Below are 23,872 nucleotides of genomic sequence, written 5' to 3' on the forward strand. Positions count from 1 at the left end.
GGGAAAAGCTGTTATATCTTTATACTTTACATTTGAGTGATCAAGAAAGAGCTTTTAGTCTTCAGTATAATCAATCTGAAATATCTCATAAGCATTTCTTGGTAAAATAGATTTTTATATTCTATATAAAATTTGGCAAGAACAAGTGGCTATGTACCAAATCCCTAATTGTTTATATTTGAATCATAACACATACCAAAACTTATTAAATGTTTTAGCATTGTTTAGCCCCTTCCCCAGGAATATTGCTTCAGCTTTTTTATGGTCCTGGTGACTATAAATTAAGATAGCTCTAGCTCAGGATTGACTTGATGGCTATTAAGTCCTTTGCTCATGGGAAAATTCCTTGAGGAGCAGGACCTCTTTGATTGCCTTTGTAGGACAGATGATCTATCTTGATCCTATGACATCTATGTTTTAAGAGATTTCACTCTTTAATGTTCACATATGTTTCTTAGTCTTGATATCCGCACAATAAAAACTAATCAGCAAGTTGGGGTTTTCTTTCTTTTCCTTTTTCTTTGTACTTAATCTAGGCCTGTGTCTGTTAGAGTCTGCTTCATATCATCAAAATCTTTTGGGATAAGATTGTGATTTTGCTTACATTGAATAGCTGGGAATAAATGTTAACACTTAAGAAATAAAAAATATTAATCTGAAGGGGAATGCAGTTCTTTCAAAAGACTCAAAGCTGGATGTCAGTAGGAGTTCTGTTTTATATTTGCTATGATTTGAGTGTATCCTTTAAAAGTTCATGTGCTGGAAATTAGGCAGTGTAATGGTATTCAGAGGTGGTGGATCTTTAAGAGGTAGTGCTCAGGAGAATGTCATTAGACCTTACAGGTAACATCCTCTGAGATTACTGTAGTTCTTCTACAACTAGTTGGTTATGTGAGAGTGAGCTGTTATAAAGAGTTTAGCCACTGTTTTTTTTTTGGCCCTTTACACATTTGACTTGTTTTCTTTTTACTTTTCTGCCATGTGACATAGCCAGGGAAGCTATTAACAAATGCCAAGGTTATCTCTTTAACCACCTGAATCATGGTGCAAATAAACCTCTTTCCTCTATGCATTGTCTAGCATCAGGTATTCTATAATGTCAACAAAAATGGAGTAAGTTGGGCACGGTGATGCTAGCCTATAATTTGAGCAATTCATGAGACTGAGGCAATAGGATCACAAATTAGAGACCAGCATTGACAACTTAGTGATGATACCCTTTTAAAAAATGTAATAATAATCTGAGGATTTAGCTCTGTGGTAGAGCACCCCTGAGTTAAGTCCCTTGTGCCTCCCTCCTACATACAGGTAAAAGATATTCTAATCTTTAATCTTTGTTCTAATTCCTATAATCTTGTTTTTAATTTTGGGCTAAGGATAAAACCCAGAAACATTCTATTTCTGTGCTAACTCCCCAGTTCTTTTTATTTTTTAAACAAGGTCTCATAAATTGCTGCAGTGGACCTTAAACTTGTGATCCTCATGTCTCTGTTTTCTAATTTCTGGGATTTAAGGTATGTACCACTATACCAGGATTAATCTATATACTATTTTATTTTGTAATAAAGAAAAACCAACTCAACATTTTATTCTCAAAATTAGTTGAGTTCAACAGTTAAATGACCTAGATTGAAAGCAATGCTTTGGTAAATTGTAATTTTTTTTAAACAAATATACAACTTGGAATGGATTTGAGGCAAATTGTGCCATAAGCAGATTTTTTTAAATTGGTGCATTGTAGTCATATATCAATCACATTGGAGTACAAGACTTGAGAGGATATACAAGCACACATCATCCAATTAGCCTTCATCCAGCCCCCATCCCATTCCCTCCCCCTCCCTTGATCCCATGCTTTTTTGGTGATTAACTTTGATACATTTATTTATGTACCTCCTGCATTTTAAAGAGGCTCCGTCCTCCACTATTCCATACCCTCAGATTGGTCACATTAGTTGCTTCACTATGGGGCCCTTTCTATAGCTCAACCTCTTCCTGTTGATTCTGGGAAGCATCTGATTTATATTTTCTGCAATATTTCTCTGTGCATACCGTGTTGCAAGTACCGATCCCACTCTTGACAGCCCCAGTAGTAGCCTGGCTACCCGGTGGACTGAACCAGACCTCGCTGGCTCAAGCAGCGGGCTTGCCTCATGGGAAGCCCCAATTGTGTTCTCGCTGGCCCCGACACCAGCCTAACCCCTCAGCTGGCTCCGATCCTGGCCTCAAAAGCCGCAGTAGTGGCCTTGCCTCACGGCAGGCTCCGATGCCAGCCTCTCTGGCTCCAACACTGACCTAACCCCTCGGCAGGCTCCGATCCCAGCCTCGGAGGCCCCAGTAGCGGCCTTGCCTCCTTTCAGGCTCCAATGCCGGCCGTTGACTCCAGCATCGGCCTAACCCCTCAGCAAGCTCCGATCCCGGCCTCAGAGGCCCCAGCACTGGCCTTGCCTCACGGTGAGCTCCGATCCCGGCCTTGCTGGCCCCAGCACTGGCCTAACCCCTCGGCAGTCTCCGATCCCGGCCTCGGAGGCCCCAGCACCTGCCTTGCCTCACGGCAGGGTCTGATGATGGCCTCGTTGGCCCCAGCCCGGTCTAACCCCTTGGCAGGCTCCGAACCGTCTTCGGAGGCCTCAGTAGCAGCCTTTCCTCACGGAAGGCTCCGATGCCGGCTGTTGGTCCCGGCACCAGCTTACCCCTTGGCAGGCTCCGATCCTGGTCTCGGAGGCCCCAGCACCGTCCTTGCCTCACGGCAGGCTCCGATGCTGGCCATTGGCCCCAGCAACGGCCTAACCCCTCGGCTGGGTCTTATCTTGGCCTCGGAGGCCCCAGCACCGGCCTTGCCTCACGGCAGGCTCTGATGCCAGCCTCGCTGGCCCCAGCACCGGCCTAACCCCTCGGCAGGCTCCAATCCTGGCCTCGGAGGCCTCCGTAGCAGCCTTGCCTCGCGGAAGGCTCTGATGCCGGCCGCTGGTCCCGGCACTGGCATAACCCCGCGGCGGGCTCTTATCCTGGCCTCGGAGGCCCCAGCACCGGCCTTGCCTCACAGCAGGCTCCGATGCTGGCCGCTGGCCCTGGCATCAGCCTAACCCCTTGGCAGGCTTCGATCCCAGCCTCGGAGGTCCCAATACTGGCCTTACCCCATGGCAGGCTCCAATGCCGGCCATTGGCTCCGGCACCGGCCTAACCCCTCGGCTGGCTCTTATCCTGGCCTCGGAGGCCCCAGGAATGGCCCTGCCTCATGGCAGGCTCCGATACTGGCCTCGCTGGCCCCATCACTGGCATAACCCCTCGGCAAGCTCCGATCCTGGCCTCGGAGGCCCCAGTAGCGGCCTTGCCTCACAGCAGGCTCCAATGCCGGCCATTGGCCCCGGCACCGGCCTAATCCCTCAGCAGGCTCCGATCCTGGCCTCGGAGACCTCAGTAGCCTTGCCTCACAGAAGGCCCCGATGCCGGCCGCTGGTCCCAGTAACGACCTAACCCCTCAGCAGGCTCCAATCCAGGCCTTGGAGGCCCCAGCACTGGCCTTTCCTCATGGTGAGCTCCAATCCTGGCCTTGCTGGCCCTGGCACCGGCCTAACCCCTCAGCAGGCTCCGATCTCGGCCATGAAGGCCCCAGCACCGGCCTCAGTAGTGGCCTTGCCTCACGGAAGGCTCTGATGCAGGCCTCTGGCCCCCCTGGCACTGGCCTTAACCCTCGGCAGGCTCTTATCCTGGCCTTGGAGGCCCCAGCATTGGCCTAACCCCTCGGCAGGCTCCGATCTCGGCCCAGTAGTGGCCTTGCCTCACGGCAGGCTCAGATGTCGGCCATTGGCCCCGGCACCGGCCTAACCCCTCAGCAGGCTCCGATCACTGTGTCTGGGGTTATTATTTCAAAGGTTCCAGGTGTAATGTATCAGATCTCTGCCTCCCCTGAGTACTGGACACACCATTACCACTGCCTCCACCAGTTCAAATCCTTCCCAGGCTCTTTTTCCACTCTGAATGTTGTCCAGTGTTCCTAAGCATGTGTGACGGTAGCATTCGACATTTGGTGTAATTTCTCCAAAAAAAATAAGGTTGGTAGGATCCGATTTCTGCTTCTCCTGAATACAAGTCTCCATCGCCATCGCGGAGACCGCTTTCAACACTGCCTTTCTCCTTGGTCTCCTCTAAACTTTCTCCTTACAGGTGATGTCCAAGATTCTTAACAATATAGAGAAACAGCAGTCCTCCTTCACGGGGAATTTTTCCATAATTTCCAGTGCATTTAGATAAGTTTTGTCTACATCTCCAGTTTCCTGGCATCCGCAACGGCTTTCTTAACTCCTTTCCGATATTTTTCTTTTTCTTTTTCTTTTTCTTTTTCTTTTTTTTAAATAAGAGAACACAGTATATGTGGTTTGAGGAGGTAGTGGCATCAGGCACTCAGTAGCACTGTGACCCGGTCCGTTTCCCCATGGGTCCAGAGTGCTCCGCACTACTCTGCCTTGGGCCCAGAGTCCCACGTCCCGGTCCCAGGGTGGCGTGACCCGCGTGACCCCCGCCCGGGACCCAGGGTACTGGGCTCAGTTTCTCCAGGGGTCTGGTGTGCTACGTGCGTTCCGGCCTGGGGCCCAGAGTCTTACGACCAGGGCCCCGGCTGGCGTGCCCTGCGCGACCCCCGCCCGGGACCCAGCGTCTTACTGTGCTCGGCTTCTCCAGGGGTCTGGCGTGCTATACACGTTTCGGCCCGGGGCCCAGAGTCTCGCGACCCAGGCCTCGGCTTGCGTGCCCTGCGCGACCCCTGCCTGGGACCCAGGGTACTGGGCCCGGTTTCTCCAGGGGTATGGCGTGCTATGCGTGTTCCGGCCTGGGGCCCAGAGTCCCGAGACCCCGGCCCTGGCTTGCGGGCCACGCGTGACCCCCGCCCGGGACCCAGGGTACTGGGCCTGGTTTCTCCAGGGGTCTGGCGTGCTACACGCGTTCGCGTTCCGGCCCGGGGCCCAGAGTCTGGTGACCAGCCCGGCTTCCAGAGTTAAGTTTTGATGGATAGGTTAGAATTAATGTTTGTACAATGTATCTAAGCAGATTTTTTTTAAAGTGGCTAAACAAAGTTTAAAAAGCAAGCAACAATTAAAATAAAATGTTTCTGGTACGAAAGTAACAGTATAAAAAAATAGTGTAAGAGTATCTGGATAATACACCTATTTTGCAATAGTGTCACTTTTAAGTACATATTGCTGACTGTCCATAGTCCAGGAATAGTTGCAACTCCACACTTCAATAACAACATGGTAACAATTCCTAAATAAAACTACTTAAAAAGGCATAACCCAGATGTTCCCTCATTTGACCAACACCATCTAAGTTTGGATGTGCAGAAGGGCTTAGATATATCCAGAGTAAATCACATGAAACATGTTACTTGATTAATTTTCAAAATAAGGTTTCAGGACAGTGACAGTAAGATAAGGGAAGGAAACATGGAGGAAAGCAAGTCCTAATTATTATACCTGCATATTTTTGACAATAAGGGGGAAGCTTCTTGCAAATAAGTTAAAAGTGAAGCCAAATAAACAATTTTGTACAAGAATTTAACACATTCTGTACAATGTCTTAATTTCTACTGTCATTATTTGTACAGACTCCTCATAATTTACTTGAACCACACCCTCACTATCTGCTTCCCTGATCATTTTATCAATGTCTTTATCAGTCAACTTCTTTCCAAGGTTTGTCATCACATGGCAAAGCCCCGCTGCACTAATATAGTCATTGCCATCCTTGTCAAACGCACAGAATGCTTCTCTAATATCTTCTTCACTGCTGTGTCTTTCATTTTTCTTGTCATTATTGTCAGAATTTAGAGAAGTCAAATGTGCTATTACCATCAGCATCTACTTCATTAATCATGTCCTATAATTCTGCTTCTGTACGATTTTGCCCAAGAGACTTCATTATAGTTCCCAGTTCCATTGTTGTTGCAATTCCATCACCATCCTTGTCAAATAGTGAAAAAGCTTCTTTGAATTCTGCAATCTGCTCTTTAGTTGGTCAGCCAAGCTGTAAGTGCTACTGCCAAGATGCTACAACACAACCACTCAGCTCGCTTACTCCACTCCGACTCTATATAATATTTTATTTTATTTTATATTTTTGGTGGTATTGGGGTTCCTGGAAACCCTTCTACCTCCAGGCTACACTCCCAGATCTATTTTATACTTCTTATTTGGAAACAGGGTCTCTTAAGCCAGCGCAGCTGGCTTCGAACCTGCGTGATCCTCCTGTCTCTGCCTCCCAAGCGCAGGGATTACAAGTGTGCACCACCTCACTGGGCTTCTATATCATCTTTTAAAGAGCATAATTGAACCTGATTTTTAGTGTAATGACTATGATTCAAAGAGTAGTTTTTGAAGAGATTATTCCTTATTCTCATATGTAGCAAGTCTGCTACTGATTATTAAAATATTGTTCTGAAACATATGTCATTCCTATTGATGGTTATATGGTAGATTGATTCCTTTGTACAAATGTACTTTAAAGTTAAAAATTGAATCCTTTGTTTCATATGCACTTTATATGAAACCATTATGCATAGGAATTTCCATCAGTGTTCACATAGAAATTGAGCTGATATTCTGGAGATTTCAAGTGCTCTATAAATGGGGTATCTATTAGTCTGATAATTTCTGTCATTTTGGTGTGAATTTTTAACAATAATTTGACATATTAATAGTCATCAGCAATGCTGTCACATTTGTATAGTCATCATTGTTCTGGCTCTGTTGACAGTTCTTACTGTTCTGGAGTTTCCAACATCTATGAAATCTTCCATCTCTTGTTTTGGTTTTTGTACTGGATATTGAACCCAGGGATGTTTGGAACAGCGTCTTGCAAGTTGATGACTTGTGGTTCTCCTTTCTCAGGCTCCATAGTAGTGGGATTATAATAGATGTGTACCACTGTTCCCTTCTTTTTTGTGTCTTCAAATAAGAAAGATTTAAAGTTCTCTAAGAAAGACATGGTATTGAAAAATATAACTGGTAACTGACAATTTAAGAACTGAATTACGTTGAGAATTTTTCTTCTTTATGATATTCCATTTTTTGTCTTTCCATCTATTTAATCTATGCTTATTGTTCCCACAGAATTTCATCTTCAGTTTCCATAGCTCCAGGAGTGATGTATTGTATGGGAAAGTTTGGTTTCCTTTCTCAACTTAAAAATTATTTCATTATGTTGTAATTCAAATTCCTAGCATGTGAAAAATTAATTTACTTGACTTTTCTAGATTATAAACTAGTGATAACAGGCTGCTCTGAGGATAGGACTCAGCAGCACTTTGCAAATCTAGAAAATGAGGCTGATACTTTATCAGGTGACCTTGGCATTTCCTCTAAAAGAGGGAGAGGATAAGTCAAGATAAACATCAGAATAAAAGCAAATTCAGGCAAGAATAAAAATTATATTTTTTAAATTATTTATTTATTTATTTATTTATTTATTTATTTTGGTGGTGCTGGGGTTTCTGGAAGCCCTTCTACCTCCGGGCTATACTCTCAGACCTATTTTTATACTGTTTTATTTGGAAACAGGGTCTCTTAAGCCAGTGCGGCTGGCTTTGAACCTGCGTGATCCTCCTGTCTTTGCCTCCCAAGTGCGGGGATTACAAGTGTGTGCCACCATGCCTGGCTATTTTATTTTTTTAAAAGAACTTTATTTATTATTTTTTGCGGGTCTGGGGATGGAACCCAGGGACATTCAACCTCCGAGCTACACCCCCTGACCTATTTTTTATTCTTTATTTTGAAACAGGGTCTCATTAAGTTGTGGATAGCCTCAGCTACTTAGTGATCCTTTGGTCTCAGCCTCCTGAATGCTGGGATTATGAACATGCGCCACCACGTCCAGTGAAAATCTTATATTTTAAATACCTTCAGTATTAAGTTTAAAAATGAGAGATGAAATCAGAATTATCAGTCTTTTATAACTATACTCATATAGCATGGGCAGATTACATAAGAATGAGATTGATGTTTGTATAGAGCATGCTTTTAAAAGAGATTAACATAGGCATGAGAGACATGAGAGACCCCTGAAATTTTAGGATTGGAATGGGCACACTGTCATTTTACTTCATTCAGTTAGCCAGGCAAGTTTTAGGCCATACCTAAAATCTAAGCCCTTCTCTCCTTTTAGTAGAATTACAAAGGCATACAGCAAAGGCCATTGATATTCATGGGTGAAGAGTGACAATTGGGGACAACAGTCCATCATTGGTAACTGTCCTCACTATGTCTCTTAGTCAAAAGTGAAACTAAGGAGACAGACCTGTGAGAGGAATTTATCATATGTTGCAGATGCACTTAAATTTACTAGAGAAGACTTTAGATTATGGAGGAGAAAGCCTAGTGGACTGATGGAAGGGGTCTAGCGAGGGTGATGGGCAGGAGAATAAATGTTTGGGAAAGGGGAGCGAGTGGGGAAGGAGCCAGGAGGAACCTCACCAAGTGCTGTGTACACATGTGTCCCTGTCACTCTGAACTACAATATGATTTAAGTCTACAATGTATCATTATAAGCATACATATAAAATTTTTTCTAAAGGTATCCATCATCTTGCAGCTACAATCTAAAAAATTGCCCACATACACAAATTTGGCCTCACACAAAGTTTTAGGACATGGGCAAAATGTGGATAAGTTCTTTACGAAAATGTAACACATGTGCCCTCTACTCCATTTCCCTATGGAGTCATCATTGTCCTCCATAATCTCCTGAGCACAGTCTCTACCATCTGCCTTTCTAGCCACATTCTGGCCCTTTCACTTTCTTCTCAGAAACCAATTCCAAAGAGTTATAATCTACATGGTCAGACTTAGATATAGAAGCAATCCCAGTTCCCTGGTACCATTATTTGTAGCCATCAGCCTTCTTGCTGCTATAATCTAAAGATTGAACACATAACTTAGAGGAAAGAAGACTTGTTTTCTTATAGTTCAGTTCATGTAAGAACAGGGGCCGAGAATCTCGGGGCATGGTGACAGGAAGTGGAGGGAGGGAGAGCACATGAACTATGTTTGCATTTGAAGACTTGAAGCAAGAGAGCTAGCCAAGGGGGAAGGAGGCATGTAATCTCCAAGGCTGTACCACCAGGGTTTGCCTCCTTCAGCCATACCCTACCAGCCTACAGGGTACAACAGATTTATTCACTTCTGCAATTACAGCCCTTATGACTAAATTTCAACAACCCTGGATATAAATAAATGAGCTCTTTAGGGGACATTTTATATCTGTAACACTAAGAAGCCAAAGTGGTTGGGATGACACTCCAAGCCATGAATGTGAGAGCTCCCGTTACTTGGCATTCAATACTTGGTATGGCTTACCTTTCAACTTTTCTCAATCCATTATAAGGAAAATTGTATCTCATGGGTGTTTATTTTGTGATTATTAGTAATGTTAAGTTTCAGTGTATAGACCATTTGTGTTTTATTTTGCCTTATCTCTTTATCAACTTTTATATTGATTTATTTCTCATTGATTTCTTAGAGTCCTTTTTATATTCTAGGTAAAGTTTTTTGTTATTGGTATTGTTGACTTGGACTCCTTTCTTTTTCTTTTTCCTGAGGTTTTGCATGCCTTATTTCAATTGGACTTTTTTTCCTTTTAATTTTCTATGGTTTTTGAATGAAGAGAATTTCTTAGCTAAAATAGAGTTGAGATGATCAGTCTTTACTCTTTAAGAAATTCTATCTTTAGGCCATAAAAAGATATTTTCCTATATACTTTTACGTATTGTTTGAGGCACACAGTTTTTAATTTTTTATAGTGATAACTAGTTCTACCAGCACTATTCATAGAATAATTCCTTATTAGCTTCCTACTTACCTGTAATACTGAGCATCATGTCAGGGTTCATAAACAAATTAAGCTCTTTTTGCTGCTGAGTTTTCTAGGGTATTTTTTCCTCTTATTATTCGACTCTTAATTTTTCTACTATTAAACTATTTAATATATAACAATAACAGTGATGTTATGATAAAATATAATATTTTACATTTAGCTTTAATATCAATATATATTTATTGTTTTATATTTAACTTTAATAGCAATATAATTAGAACATTTAATAATAAATATTCTAATATAATATTATCTGATTCTTCTTATTTAATGGTAATATGATATTTCTGGACCTTATTGTTTTTTAGTAGCCTCAACCTATATCCCCAACCCTTTCAAATTTTTTTATTTTGAGACCATCTCCTTAAATTGCCAGGCTGGTCTTGAACTTGCCATCCTCTTGCCTCAGCCTCTTGAATCACTAGGATTACAGTTATATTCACTTTGTACCACTGCTTTCATATTCTTGATGTAAACCTCAGGACCAGTTCATCAAGTTTCATGAAGTATACTGTTAAAATTCTATTCGACTTGCAGTTGATCTTTAGGTCAATTTGGGAACTTTCACCTTTCTAATGTAGCATCTCTGCCTAATACATATCTTAATTAAAATATTTTTAAAAATCTAAATAAAATTTTAGTTTTCTCCCTAGAGGTCTTATACTTTTTTGTTAAATTTAATACTAGAGCCAGGCATGGTGGTGCACGCTTGTAATCCCTGTGCTTGGGAGGTGGAGACAGGAGAATCGCACAGGTTCAAAGCCAGCCATACTGGCTTAAGAGACCCTGTTTCCAAATAAAAAAGTATAAAATAGGTCTGGGAGGGTAGCCTGGAGGTAGAAGGGTTTCCAGGAACCCCAGTACCACCCCCCCCCCGAAAAAAATACTAGATAGCTTGTTTTTGTATTATTATTCTATAAATATTTTAATTTTTATTTAAGATTTACTCAGATTTATATGGAGTAAAACTCATTCAGTTTTTTCAGAGTATTGGCAAAGGTAAATATTTATGTAACTCCCACCCTACTCTACCTAAAGAATGTTTTCATCACCACAAAAAATTGCCTTATGGGATTTGTGGGTGTGTCTTTTTAGTTACTCTTTTCTAAATGTTATATATGTGAAATCATAGATTTCACTATGGAATAATTTTTTGAATCTTGCTTTTTGCATTAGTAATTTTAAGATTCATTCATTTTAGTTGTATCTGTCCTTCATTCAAACTTATTGATAAATAGCTTTATTTGGTTATAATTCACTTTTTTGACCTAGTGTTTAGGCACATTTAATTCTTTCCTTTCTTTTCTTTTCTTTTCTTTTCTCTTCTTTTCTTTTCTTTTCTTTTCTTTTCTTTTCTTTTCTTTTCTTTTCAGTACTGGGGATTGAACCCAGTGGCATTGTACCTCTGAACTACACTCTCAGCCCTATTTTTTATTCTTTATTTTGAAACAAGGTCTCACTAAGTTACAAAAGGCCTCACTAAGTAGCTGAGGCTGTCCGCGAACCTGTGATCCTCTTGTCTCAGCCACCATAGTAGGCTAGGCACATTTAATTCTTACTCTCTAATGACATCTCATGTCTATAAACATAGACTGTAGAGAAAAAAAAATACTATAAAGCAAAGGAGTCATATGGTTAGGTAGATCATAGACACAAAGTTTCATAGACAATTTAGTCAAGAGTTGATGCTTAGGGAACTTGATTGCAAAGTGAATAACTTTCAGGAAAGGATTGCAAATATATGAAATGAGAACTAGAGAGAAGGCAGAAGATAAACATTGGTAAAACAAGTAAGTCATCAAGAGGCTACTGGTTTCTCTTGTTTCTGTAGGAAGTAGCAAAGTAATTTAAAAACTGTACTTTGGTCAATAAAAGTCTTAATATAATTTATGACTAGGGTTTAAAGCAGATTACTAGTTTTAATTACTTGTACTAAACTCACTTTACATTTAGTGCAATTTCAAATGATCGATTTACAAAAAAGAGGACATGACTTCATTTCCCCGCAGTATATGTACGTACCTCCTTGCAGCCTTTATCTCCTCACTTTACATTTGCCTCTATAGTTTCCCCAGCATTTTTCATCCCTCTCAGCATAGTGGCATGAAAGGGATGAATGAAGCTGGCGTTTTTTTTTTTTTAAATAAACATTTTCTTAGAAATGAGTAGATGTTTCCTAGCTTTTTCAATCATTCCTTTTCATGTTTCTCCCATAAATAATGGGCATATATTTTAAGTGCCGATGAGTATGTGTACTAGACTTTCTACAGGTAATTTAAATCTAACTGGTCCACTGGCCTAACCGAGAGACTTGCTTTTTTTCTTCCTAAATCATCCACCTTGGGTGATAATGTTATCAATCTGTTGCTGCTGAAATTATTTCTCGACTTGGACTCTTCTCTCTTTATATTTCTTGAGATTATTTCATATTTTTATAATTTCCCAATGAGATTATGGCAAAAGCCTTGTAACTGTTCCATCTGTATGAATTTAAAGCTTTCATATCTCTGGCTTTTGATAGTGATACAAGATTTTAATTTTTTTCTTCAATTGTTTACCTGGGGATTAGATACATCACATGATATAGCTTCTTAATTCACGTAAGGTTAGTAATTTGTATTTCTCCTTTTATTGCCTAACTTTTAATAACTTTACTTTATTAAAGATAAATCAGAAAAAGTAAAGCATTTCAATGAAATTCTTACTTTCATAATATTTGAAAGTGAAGTATTTGATTATAGTATTTGATTGTGAAGAACAGCTGAAATGGCTGAAAAAAATTTTGGGATTGTTGGCACAATTGTTTTGCATTCTCTCCCAAGTTATTTGGTCACATAAAAAAATCTAGTTTCCAGGCGTGGTGGTGCATGGTAGTAATTCTTGTGCTTGGGAGGCTGAGTCAGGTTACACAGGTTTGAAGCCAGCCTCAGCTACTTAGTAAGGCTCTCAGTAACTTAGTGAGACCCTGTTTCCAAATAAAATATAAAATAGGTCTGTGAGTCTAGCCCAGAGGTAGAAAATCCCCTGGATTCCACCCTCAGTACCACCAAAAAAAAAAAAAAAAAAAAAAAAAAAAAAAATCTAGGTGATATTTAAATGGCAGAATTGATGGTGTTAGCTCTAATTTCATAGTGGACTTTGGTTGGGTAACACTGGCAAAATTTGAATAAACTGATACATTTATACCCTCCCCAAAAGGTGTTAATTCATGTAAACTCCTTAAAATATTTGTTCCTAAAAAGAAATTTTCTTTTTCACCAGATATCTTATTTCTTATAGTGTGAAGGCTGGATGATACATTATCAGCTTTATGCAGACCTAGTCTGAAATTGTTTATCTACTCATAAAATGATCTGATGTATGAACAAAGCTTCTTGGATAACTGTCTGATGCAATTCTAAAATACATTGCATAATTCAAACAATGTAAATGTATGCAAAATATTTCAGGTTTGATTTTAAGATGATAAATTGAATGCAGGTGTTCATTGTTTACCTAATTGTAAGATAGTCTATTTTGTTTCTACTTGAAATGTTCTGAGTATGGCCACATGACTGCAGAGTGAGAAACCTGCACATGCATGCCTTCTATTTAGTTTACTCTAATGTATATATTGTTCTTTGCTGGGCAGACTTCCCAAGCTGCTTTGCCAAAATAGTATGGTGAATGATATTAAGAATGAAAGGCTATGTAATCAGATTATTTGTAGCTCTTGACCATTACATGATTACCATAAAGCAATTATTTTTAACCTTTTTGTTTTATAAGAACATGAAAATTATAGAATTTATTCCCAGAGAAATAATTGCATTATGCACAAGATATTTTTCAGAGTTTTTTTTTTGTTGTTGTTCCATGTATCAGATTTATTTCCCTTATGTTAAAAACTCTGCAACAACATCAGCATATATTATATATGGGAATATGAATTGAAACCATCTTTATAGAAGATACTTTGGGATATTTAAGTAGAAGGCATATACCTCTATTTTAACATTTATGTAATTTTGCTCTCTACTCAACCTTCAATAGAGCTACTAAAAAGAGATTAAAAATGACACAAATCCTTAAGGACAGGAATATGAGAGATGACAATGATACGCAAACAAGCAAAAACCTGTAAAGCAAATGAGTTAGTAGGGAGGAACTTTGAATATCTGAGAATTAAATGGTGGAGCAAGTAAAGTGAAGAATTTGTCTGCTCTAGAATTCTTAATCTTCTAGATCTGGCAGTACCAGGGTCCTTTGAAGCTGAGTGAAGTAGAAAATATAAATTAAGTCTGTTAAAAGCTGCTTAAGTAGCAGCCTGATCTTTAAATTACCTTCCCTATTCAATGACAACCCAAAGAGAGACAGATGGGGGTGATACACTTTCTGTGTATTGGGAGAACACTGGCTACAGTCAAGGAACTAATAGCCTTACCCAAAACAGTGACTAACAGACCATGTTAGTTACATACTGACTGCTAAATGGGATAGCTCAGAGCTTCTCCCACTGAACAGACAGCTTCTTGGTGACTTCTTTTTTTAGCCTGGCTGGGAATTGGAAGTGTTTTATAAAAACAAACCTAAAAACACTAACCTCAGAAGTTCATTAACATCTCAACACAAACACTCTGTGTAGAAAGCCCCTGAAGTAATTGTTCGAGGAAAATGCATCAGTTAAGAAAGAAGACTGCATGGTATCCATGAACTAGAGTAGTCATGACAGGAGACAGATGGAGGTTACCCCAAAATGATGATATGAGGAATTTCTGAAACAATAACTATTGGACTGGCAGAGGACAAGTAGTCCATTTTGAAAAAGAGTAGAAGATTCAACTTTTCATGATATAAAAGTGATGAAATGCCTGTGTTAGAACAGTTTCAAAGTAGATTTAGATCAATAGCCTAAGTATTTGGTGTTGAATAATCATATAGAAGTCTAACCACATAAAACAAAAGATAAGTTCTAATGCCAGGGAGAACGAGTTATTCGAGAGAGAAATTTTAGTAATATGTGATTCAGTTATGAGCAGTGTTTACATAGTGATGTAAATACTAAGCATTGATTTAATTAAAATCATGAAATCAAAAGGATGGAGAATGGAAAGTGTGGGCATGTATCGTGATGAATTTGGAAAGAGAACATTTTCTTCTGTAGATAATGAGCAAAAAATAATTCAAAAAGAGCTATTGCATTGTAAGTAAATTACTGAGCTGGTTTCTTTATCCTCTAAAAACGCTTGCCATGGCATTCATTTTCTTTCTCTCTCTCTCTCTCTCTCTCTCTCTCTCTCTCTCTCTTTTTGGTAGTACTGGGGATGGAACCCTTCTACCTCCCGGCTATACTCCCAGACCTATTTTATACTTTATTTGGAAACAGGGTCTCTAAGCCAGCAGAGGCTGGCTTCGAACCTGCATGTTCCCCCTGTCTCAGCCTCCCAAGCACGGGGATTACAAGCGTGTGCCACCACGCATGGCCATTCTCTCATTTTTAATTGTAGAATTGGCTGCCTGACTTGCTTCAAAAACTGGGATTTTACCCCATGTAACATAAGTAGAGGCTTAAAATGTGCTTGTGCTTTTGGGTGCTTCCTCTGTGCTTCCCTTATTGCCACACAAGGTATACTCTGGTTGGTGCCCTTACAGTTTGCAACCATATAGGTCATCTCAGCTACCTCACAGTTATGTGAGTGAGAAATAAGTTTACAACAGCATGGTATTGGCACTTTCAGCATATTTGTTACACTTCAAAAGTAGACTGTCACACATTAAGATAAATAGTAGAATGGTCAAGTTAATCAAAAGAATATTGATTGCCTTTAGGGAAGACAAAATGTGTTAATGGGATAAGGTGAACCGTTTTTTATAACAGATCTTGCTGTGGTATTTGGTTCTTTTATTTCTAAACTTTTGTTGGTGCATTGCAGCTTCACATCATACTGTAGTCCAGATGATGGTCACACATGCACACAGTACTTGGTGGGCTCTCCCCTAGCTTCCTCCTCGCTCCCACCTCCCCATATAGGATATTGAGATTGACATTGGTATTCTCATATATGTACATATCGTTAGTGGAAGTGTTTGCTCCACTAATTCTCTCTTTCTCCCTCTTCTCCTACACCCCCTCCTGGTCTCTATTGCAGTTTCTCCTCCATTTTTTGAGGTTCTTCTGATGTTCGATTCTTTTAACCATGTACATGCCTAACTGTTCAATATAGAAACTGAAAGTTAAGAAAGCAGGTGTTATATTTGATTTGTGGGTGGGGTTTATATGGAAGATCTAGTATTTAGATGAAGAGGCAAGGAAGTTGGAGTTCTTTCTAATAGTAATTTTTTTCAAGTCTGTGTCCAGCGTCTATACTCTTACCTGGCATCTGTGTCTCCTATACACTACAGTGCCTATAGACTTCTATTAGCTAAGGAAAACCTAATTAGGGATGTTACAATTTTAATAGGTATGGTTTGCACATAGCTTTAATTGTTTGGCAAAGTAATAACAAGAACAAGGTGATTGCTATGAGACAGCTAATATCCTGTGTTTAGCGTAATGGTAGCCAGATTGAATATATTTTATAATATTAAATATATAGCAACAAATCACAAATTCTGTGTATAGAATTAGGTATTTAGATTTTATATGTTCTACAACCATTTTCTTCTCAGAACTTCCTAAGAGATTCTATGTTTTTAATCTCTCTTACCTGGTCTCCTGTTCTGCCTCCAGCACTACAATTGTAGCAGTTCTCTTTGCTCTACTCCTATGTAATGAATATGCTTTATGTATCCTGTGTCTTTCCTTTTTTCATCTTTACCATCCAGCTTTGTGGACTACCATCTTCAGTATCCTCCTGAGAAAAGGGTGCATGTGGACTTCTGGTTTCCTGGCTTAGAAGTCACTCTTTTACCCTAAGAGCAAATAAAAAATCTAAATCTTCTGTCATCAGCCTCCCAAGTACAGGGGCAAACTGGGATTAAAAAATTATGATTAAGCTGGGTGTGGTGGCACACGCTTGTAAGGAGACAGGAGGATTGCACAGGTATGAAGCCAGCCTCAGCTACTTAGTGAGGCTCTCAGCAACTTAGTGAGACCCTGTTTCCAAATAAAATATAAAATGGTATGGGAGTATAGCCCAGAGGTAGAAAGCCTCTGGGTTCCACCCCCAGTACCACCACCCCCACATACACACACACACACACACACACACACACACACACACACACACACACAATGATTAATATGGTCAGGGCTCTAATAATCAAAGTAGATAGCTACAGGAACAGATGGGCAATGTAAGCAGAGAGTTAGACATATATTTGAGTGATCTCTGCTTACGTTTCCTGTGGACTTCTGTCTGGAGAAAAGACTGTTCAGTGGTTTTAAAGGGAGTGTGTTAAGTTTCCATCACTGTGACAAAATACCTGAGGTTAACAACTTATAAGTTGGAAAAGTTTATTCTAGCTCCTGGTTTCAGAGGTTTATGTCCTTGGTTGCTTGGCACTGTTTTTTGGGGTCTGTGATGAGCCATATATCATAGTGGGATAATATGGCAGGAGAAGCTGCTCACCTCATGGTGGATGCACAGAGGCTGGGTCCCCACATCCCCTTCAAAGGCATGTCTCTGTGACTTCTACTAGGTCCCAGCTCCTAAAGGTTCCACCACCTCTCCATAGCATCAGAGGTTGGGGACCAAGACTTTAATGTATGGACCTTTGGGGGACATTCAACATTCAAACTAGATAGCATGGGGGTAGAAGATACTTAAGGTCTGTGTGTCTTTTTTGGAGCTAATAAATTCAACAAACATTTTTTACAATTATTCATTATAAGCTTTCTTAACCAAAATCACCATCTTGCTGGTTGATTTCTATTTGTTGAACTCATTGTTCTTTTTCTCAATTTTCTTCCTGTCTTTGGGTTAATTTAGCATTTTTAATGATTGTTTTTTACCATCATTACTTACTTATTATTAACTTAAGTTTGGTTTAGTGATTGCCTTGAATTTATGGTATGTATCTAATCGCATTCACCTTTAAAAGAACATCATACCACTTCATAAACATCCAGTAAGAAATGTCTAGAGAAAAGCTTGCAAATGCATCTGCTCTCTTTGTTTACTCTTGATCCCAGATATTCTGATTTCTTGGTAGCTTTCACTTGCTCTTTAGCAATTTGCTTAGATTTTTACCTAATTTATTCTTAACTAACTGTATGACACCATATGCCTCTTCCTTTTGTGTTTTGGTGTGGGTGAGTCAGTACCCGCACAATGGAGTTATGTCATCGTCTTACATTTGAGGCTCTTTGGTCATTTTGTGACCATAGCTTGGATGGATTGAAGAAAAAGTTGTACTTTGGTGCTTTATTTGCCTTTTCTGTCACTCAGATGTGAGCTTCATTTTTGCAGTTTTCCATATCCTAGTAACAAAAGTGTTTTTTATAAATAGGAATTAACAGAATCGCTTAGGTCTGAAGCCAGCCTTGCTGGCTTAAGAGAACCTGTTTCCAAGTAAAATATAAAATAGGTTTGGGAGTGTAACCCAGAGGTAGAAGGGTTCCATTCCCAGTACCACCAAAAAAAAAAAAAAAAAAAGGAATTTGCATTTTCATTAAGTGTATACTTTTTATTTACTTTTAAAGACAGGTTTTTGTTATGAAATATAAACTCCATAAATAGTTGTAATATTAGTCTATGTAATGGTAATTTCATACTAGTCTTGAAGAACGCTCAGCATCTCTCTCTCTTTCTCCTCCCTGTGTACACACACCTATACACATGCTTCATACATTCTTGAACTATATTTGTCATTTTTCCATTGACTTGTCTGGCACAATGCACAGGTTTTGGGAGCATAGCATCTGGCATATTTCACACCACCACATCAGACAAGAATCAGTAAGCATTTTGTGAGCACTTTTAAGGCTGACCAGGGATGTACTCATTACCTTGTTAGTGTAGTGAGCCAGGGAGATAGTCAAGGCTATTGCTAGTCATCTTTGTAATTTAACTGTGTATTAAGGAGAGGACTCTGTTTGCTGTATATACATCTTACATACTACCAGAAAAAACTGTGTAGATGCTGAAAGTACAAAGCAAATGGTGATTCTCCAAGATTCATCTCATCTTACTTGAAAAAAAAAAAGTACTGTTGGGAATATTCTGTTAAAAAATAACAAGAAGCTGGGCATGGTGGCACATGCTTGTAATCCCAGAATTCGGGAGGCTGAGACCAGAGGATTGCGGTTCAGGGACAGCCTCAGCTACTTAGTGAGGCCCTCCACAACTTACTGAGACCCTGTTTTAAAATAAAGAATAAAAATAGAGCATGGGATGTGGCTTGGAGGTCAAATGCCCCTGGGTTCCATCCCCAGACCCGCAAAAAAAAAAAAAAAAAAGAAATAACAAGAAATATGTTATATACTATCTCAAAATAAAAGATGTAAGGTGTGACTCTTCTAGTAAAATAGGGGCTCTATGTCTATTTGTTTTATTTTATTTATTTTATTTGTGGTACTGGGGATGAACTTAGGGGCTTTATACCTCTAGGCTAATTATATTTTTTGGAAACAGTCTCACTAAGTTGCTGAGGCTGGCTGCAAACCTGTGCGATCTAGGCCCTATGTCTATTTGTTTATTCATTAATTTAAACAAACTACTACAGTGAGAATGTTGTAATTTCCAGTACCATAAAATACCTTTGACTAAGGGCGCTAAATTCCAAATCTGTAATTATTACCCTTGCAAATCTATCAAGTATCTCAAACCTCAATGTCTTTGTCTTTGCCTGGCACTTTTTTTTTTTGTACTGAGGGAGGAACCCAGAGGCATTCTACCTCTGGGCTATACTCCCAGGCCTACTTTATGTTTTATTTGGAAACAGGGTCTCACTACGTTGCTGAGAACCTAAGTAGCTGAGACTGGCTTCGAACCTGTGCCCTTCTCCTGTCTCAGCCTCTCAAGCACGGGGATTACAAGTGTGAGCCAATATACCCGGCTATGTCTGGCACCTTTTGCTTAAACAGTATTCCTGTTCCTCCAATTTTGATCAGTCTTTAGAATGAAGATCAGAGACTATTGTTTTTGATAGGCCTACATTGGTGCCCTCATATAAAATTAAGTATATTTTATAGTAGACTACATATAGATAAGATATTCTTGTAATGCTGTAAATTACATTTTGTTGCAGATTATTAAATCAGCCTCCCCTTGCAGACTTGAGTTTCATGAGGTTAAGATACATGTTTCATTTATCTTTTTGTAGCTGGGACTTAATATAGAGCTTGGAGACATTATAGTCACTTGAGTATTTAGCTGAATTATATAATTGTTTGGTTATTTAGATGCTTTTGCTTAAAATGTTTAAAATATTATTTATATTTTACTAAATTTTAGAGAACTTTACATTTTTCACACATTGAAGGACTAAACTATTCTCAGGTTCAGAAACAAAATGTAAATTTTAAAATAAGTATATATTAGTATTTTATATATAAAAGTGAATAAGAAAGCTATAACACAAAATGCCTTGATATAAATAAAAACAAATGTGGATTTGGAGTTTAAAGAGTTTATGCTGATTAAATTAAGAGTTCTGATGAAGTAATTCCTTGGCTACACCTTCAGGTATAAACAGGTTTGAAAAGGAACATATGGCAAAGGAAATAAAGTATGATATTCATCTAACACCCAGAACTACTAAGAATGAACAAAACTGTTACATGACAACTGCAGCATTTCTACTAACTTTTGTTTTTGCTTTGCTTTTAGAGAGTAGGATTATTTTATAATATAATCAGTAACTAATTAAATGGCTTGTGTGTTCTCCAGGCTCTTTCTTTTCTGTTGGCATTTTAAAAATGAAACAAAAGGCTTAGTTTTATTTAAAATTGTACTGTAGCTTAACTGTTTTTTTTTTCTTTTTTAATACACCAGTGTAGTGACCATGACTTGGAATTTGGAACTGAGTGTTTACAGTTGGCTCTAAAGTACAGTCACACTAAAGCCAAGCTTGTAGAAGGATCACCAGACCTCTGGAAGGTAAGAGAGATGTCACTTGCCTCCGGCTCTTCTCTGCATGTGTATGCACATTCATTTTAAACTGATAGAATCCTTTCCAGGCGTGGTGATGCACACCAGTAATCCCAGTATTTGGGAGTTTGATATAGGAGGATTGTAGGTTTGAGGCCAATCTCAGCAATTTAGTGAGGCCCTCCACAATTCAGTGAAACACTGTTTCAAAATAAAGAATAAAATAGCTCAGAAGTAGAATTCACCTGGGTTTGATCTCCAGTACCACAATGAAATAAAATGTTAGATTCCTTAAAGGGCATTAGAGTTTCACTGATTTTCTTGAAGTATCAATGCATGATATAATTTCTCCTGCTTGACCTCAAGAAAATTCACGTTGGGAAATTTAGATGAATTTCATTTCAGCTCATAGGTTTGTTTTTATAAATAGTTTTCTTTTTCTTGTTTCCTGTATATATCCTATTATTCTGTTCACTCAGTTGGATTGAAACTGCAACTCTCCTGCATACAGTAGAAGGTTTACTTCTAGGCCTGGAGTGGTAGTTCCAACTTGGTTCAAAGCACATATGCCATGTTCTGACCAGGAGGGCAGTGGCTGGACCCACTCTTGTCCCCACAGGAGGAGTCAGACTATTTCTTGTGGCAAGGTCCAAGTCTTCTCATACCAAGGTTTGTTCTTTGGAAGGGAATAAAGTGATTGCTGGAGACAATATAGTAGTAGCATTTTCACGCTGCACCTTCTTGTGGAGGCAGGGATGTTACACAGTGTGGCTTGCCTTCATTTTACTACATGGAACTCTGAGCTTATATGAGTCCATAAGTATACTTTCTCACTGATTTTTAGAACTAAGAGCCCTAAAAGTGTGTTGGTTATTTTTCAGAGTAAGCTGATGGGCCTTGCTGTGTGCTGAGATTATCTCAGACACATTTAAAAGATTGTGTTTCAAAGGTTCAAACATATTGACATGTCTGGGTTGGTTTTCTAATAGAGAAAATGTATGGAGTATTAGTCCTCATTTAAGGACATCTAAATGTCATCAGCCCAGCAGGAAAACACTTTATTCATTTTGTTTATCTATATGTGTTGTCTATAGGCTTTTTTGGGTATGCACTTTTTGAGCACTGCTAAGACTATGTTTGATATGTTGCCTCTGGATTGAGTAGGGGAAAGAGTTAAAAGTATTGCTAGTCATCTTTGGGATTTAAGCACACGCTGAAGAGAAAACTTTGTTCCCTGTCTATCTATGTATTTCTCCATACTACTAATAGACTATTAAAATATTTATATACTTTTTTTTTTTTACGGTACTGGGGATGGAACCTTGGGGCATTCTACCTCTGAGCTACACCTCCAGCCCTATTTTTATTCTTTATTTTGAAACATGGTCTCACTGACTTGTGAAGTGCCGCCCTACAAACCAGGATCCTCCTATCTCTGCCTCCCAAATGCTGGGATTACAAGCATGAGCCACCATGCCTGGCTAATTATATACTTTTATCATGCTACTAATATTTATGGTGATATAAATAGTAACTATGTAGGTCTGGCAGTTATCTACTTGGTGTTTTGTTAAAGACTATGTTCCACATCTGTATAACTCCTCTTGACTGGCTAGGCCTGGTTTGAAAGCTATGAAGAAAAGTAGGAACTTTGAGATATTGTACTGCTACTAATGTGTTCAGTTTCTTTGACCTCAGTTTTTAGCTCTTTGGAGGTATGGTTATTTCCTCTTGTGGGAGCTCTGACCCTTCCTCAAGCTTGTAAAACATTCATCTGTGCTTCAAATGGAAGCTACTCATTGCTTTTTAAATTTTCCACTTGATCTTCACAATTTTTTCTTTGTGTGTGTTCATGTGTCTGTGCAAAGTGCTCGTATTTCATTACTGTTTCCTGCAAAAGAGCATCAGTCCTCAAATACTTCTTGACTCTGACATTCTAGCCGTGTATTGTGATTAGTCTTTCTACAGTGTTTTTATGGGTTACAATGTTGAGTTGCTTTGCACATAATATTTGGCATATTGAATTATCTATCCTTCCCCAAAGCATATTCGGATCTTAAAGCCTGGCACCTATGAATATGGCCTTATTTATAAAGAAATAATCATGATAAGGTCATGAGGAATAGGGTAGATCCTAAATCCAACATTATTAGTATCCTTTTAAAAACAGTTGAAGAAGCACAGATGCTGGGGGAGCACCTTATCATGAGGAAGGCAGGCATTAGAGTACTGTGTCTCCAAGCCAAGGGACACTAAGGATTGCCAGAAATCACCAGAAACTGGGGAGATGCCATGCAGGGAGCTTCTCAAGGCTTGCAGAGGAAACCTGGACATGCCCACACCTTGATTTCAGATTTGTATCTTCCAGGACTGTAAGAGAATGGCTTTCTGCTGTCCAAAGCCCTTCAGTTTGTATTGCTTTGTTATAGTCGCCCTGTGAAACACATATCAAAAGCGTAACATCCTCATGCAGGCTAAAGTGAATCAGGATCTTAATATCACTTCCTAAACCAGGACAGAGGCAGGGAGCCTCGTTCCTAGGGATGAGGTTTGAGTAAAGATGTGTGTCAAAGGGTACTGGAGTCTAAGAGGCTTTACAGTGGTGGATTGGGCCAAATATGCTACAACCTGCTGTCTAGTATTTTAGGTATCACATTTCTTCTGAGTGAGGTGAAACTATTGTGATTATAAATATTATTGCAGCTGTTTCAGGTTCCTTGTTTCTTTTTTTGCCTCCTCTCTTTTCTATCTTTGGTGGCATTTTATTATCTGTTTAGCCCTTTTTAGATCCTTTTGGTGGCATTGTATGGTTTGCTTTAGGCTTTACTGTTGTGATTATTTTTGTGAATGGAGCTGTGTGTGTGAGTGTGTGTGTGGGTGTGTGTGTGTGTGTGAGAGAGAGAGGGAGGGTGGGAGGGAGGGAGGGAGGGAAAGAGAGAGAGAGAGAGAGAGAGAGAGAGAGAGAGAGAGAGAGAGAGAGAGAGAGAGAGAGAGAG

General features: G+C 39.4%; 1 protein-coding gene across 3 annotated transcripts in view; it reads left to right on the forward strand.

Annotated features, from left to right (window-relative positions):
• Nucleotides 1-23,872, forward strand: part of CRPPA (CDP-L-ribitol pyrophosphorylase A) — a gene marked incomplete at its 3' end in the record, with an annotated part of 296,095 nt that overhangs the window by 66,146 nt on the left and 206,077 nt on the right. For 2 of the 3 annotated variants that reach the window (XM_080701694.1, XM_080701696.1), the window contains one exon: nucleotides 20,781-20,885. The exons of the other annotated variant lie outside the window; for it this stretch is intronic. In XM_080701694.1, the coding sequence (XP_080557820.1) occupies nucleotides 20,781-20,885 (105 nt within the window). The remainder of the gene's footprint in view (nucleotides 1-20,780; nucleotides 20,886-23,872) is intronic. 3 annotated transcript variants of the gene reach the window in all.

The sequence above is a fragment of the Muscardinus avellanarius genome (assembly GCF_963383645.1).
Source record: "Muscardinus avellanarius genome assembly, chromosome: 9".
Taxonomy (NCBI): Eukaryota; Metazoa; Chordata; class Mammalia; order Rodentia; family Gliridae; genus Muscardinus; species Muscardinus avellanarius.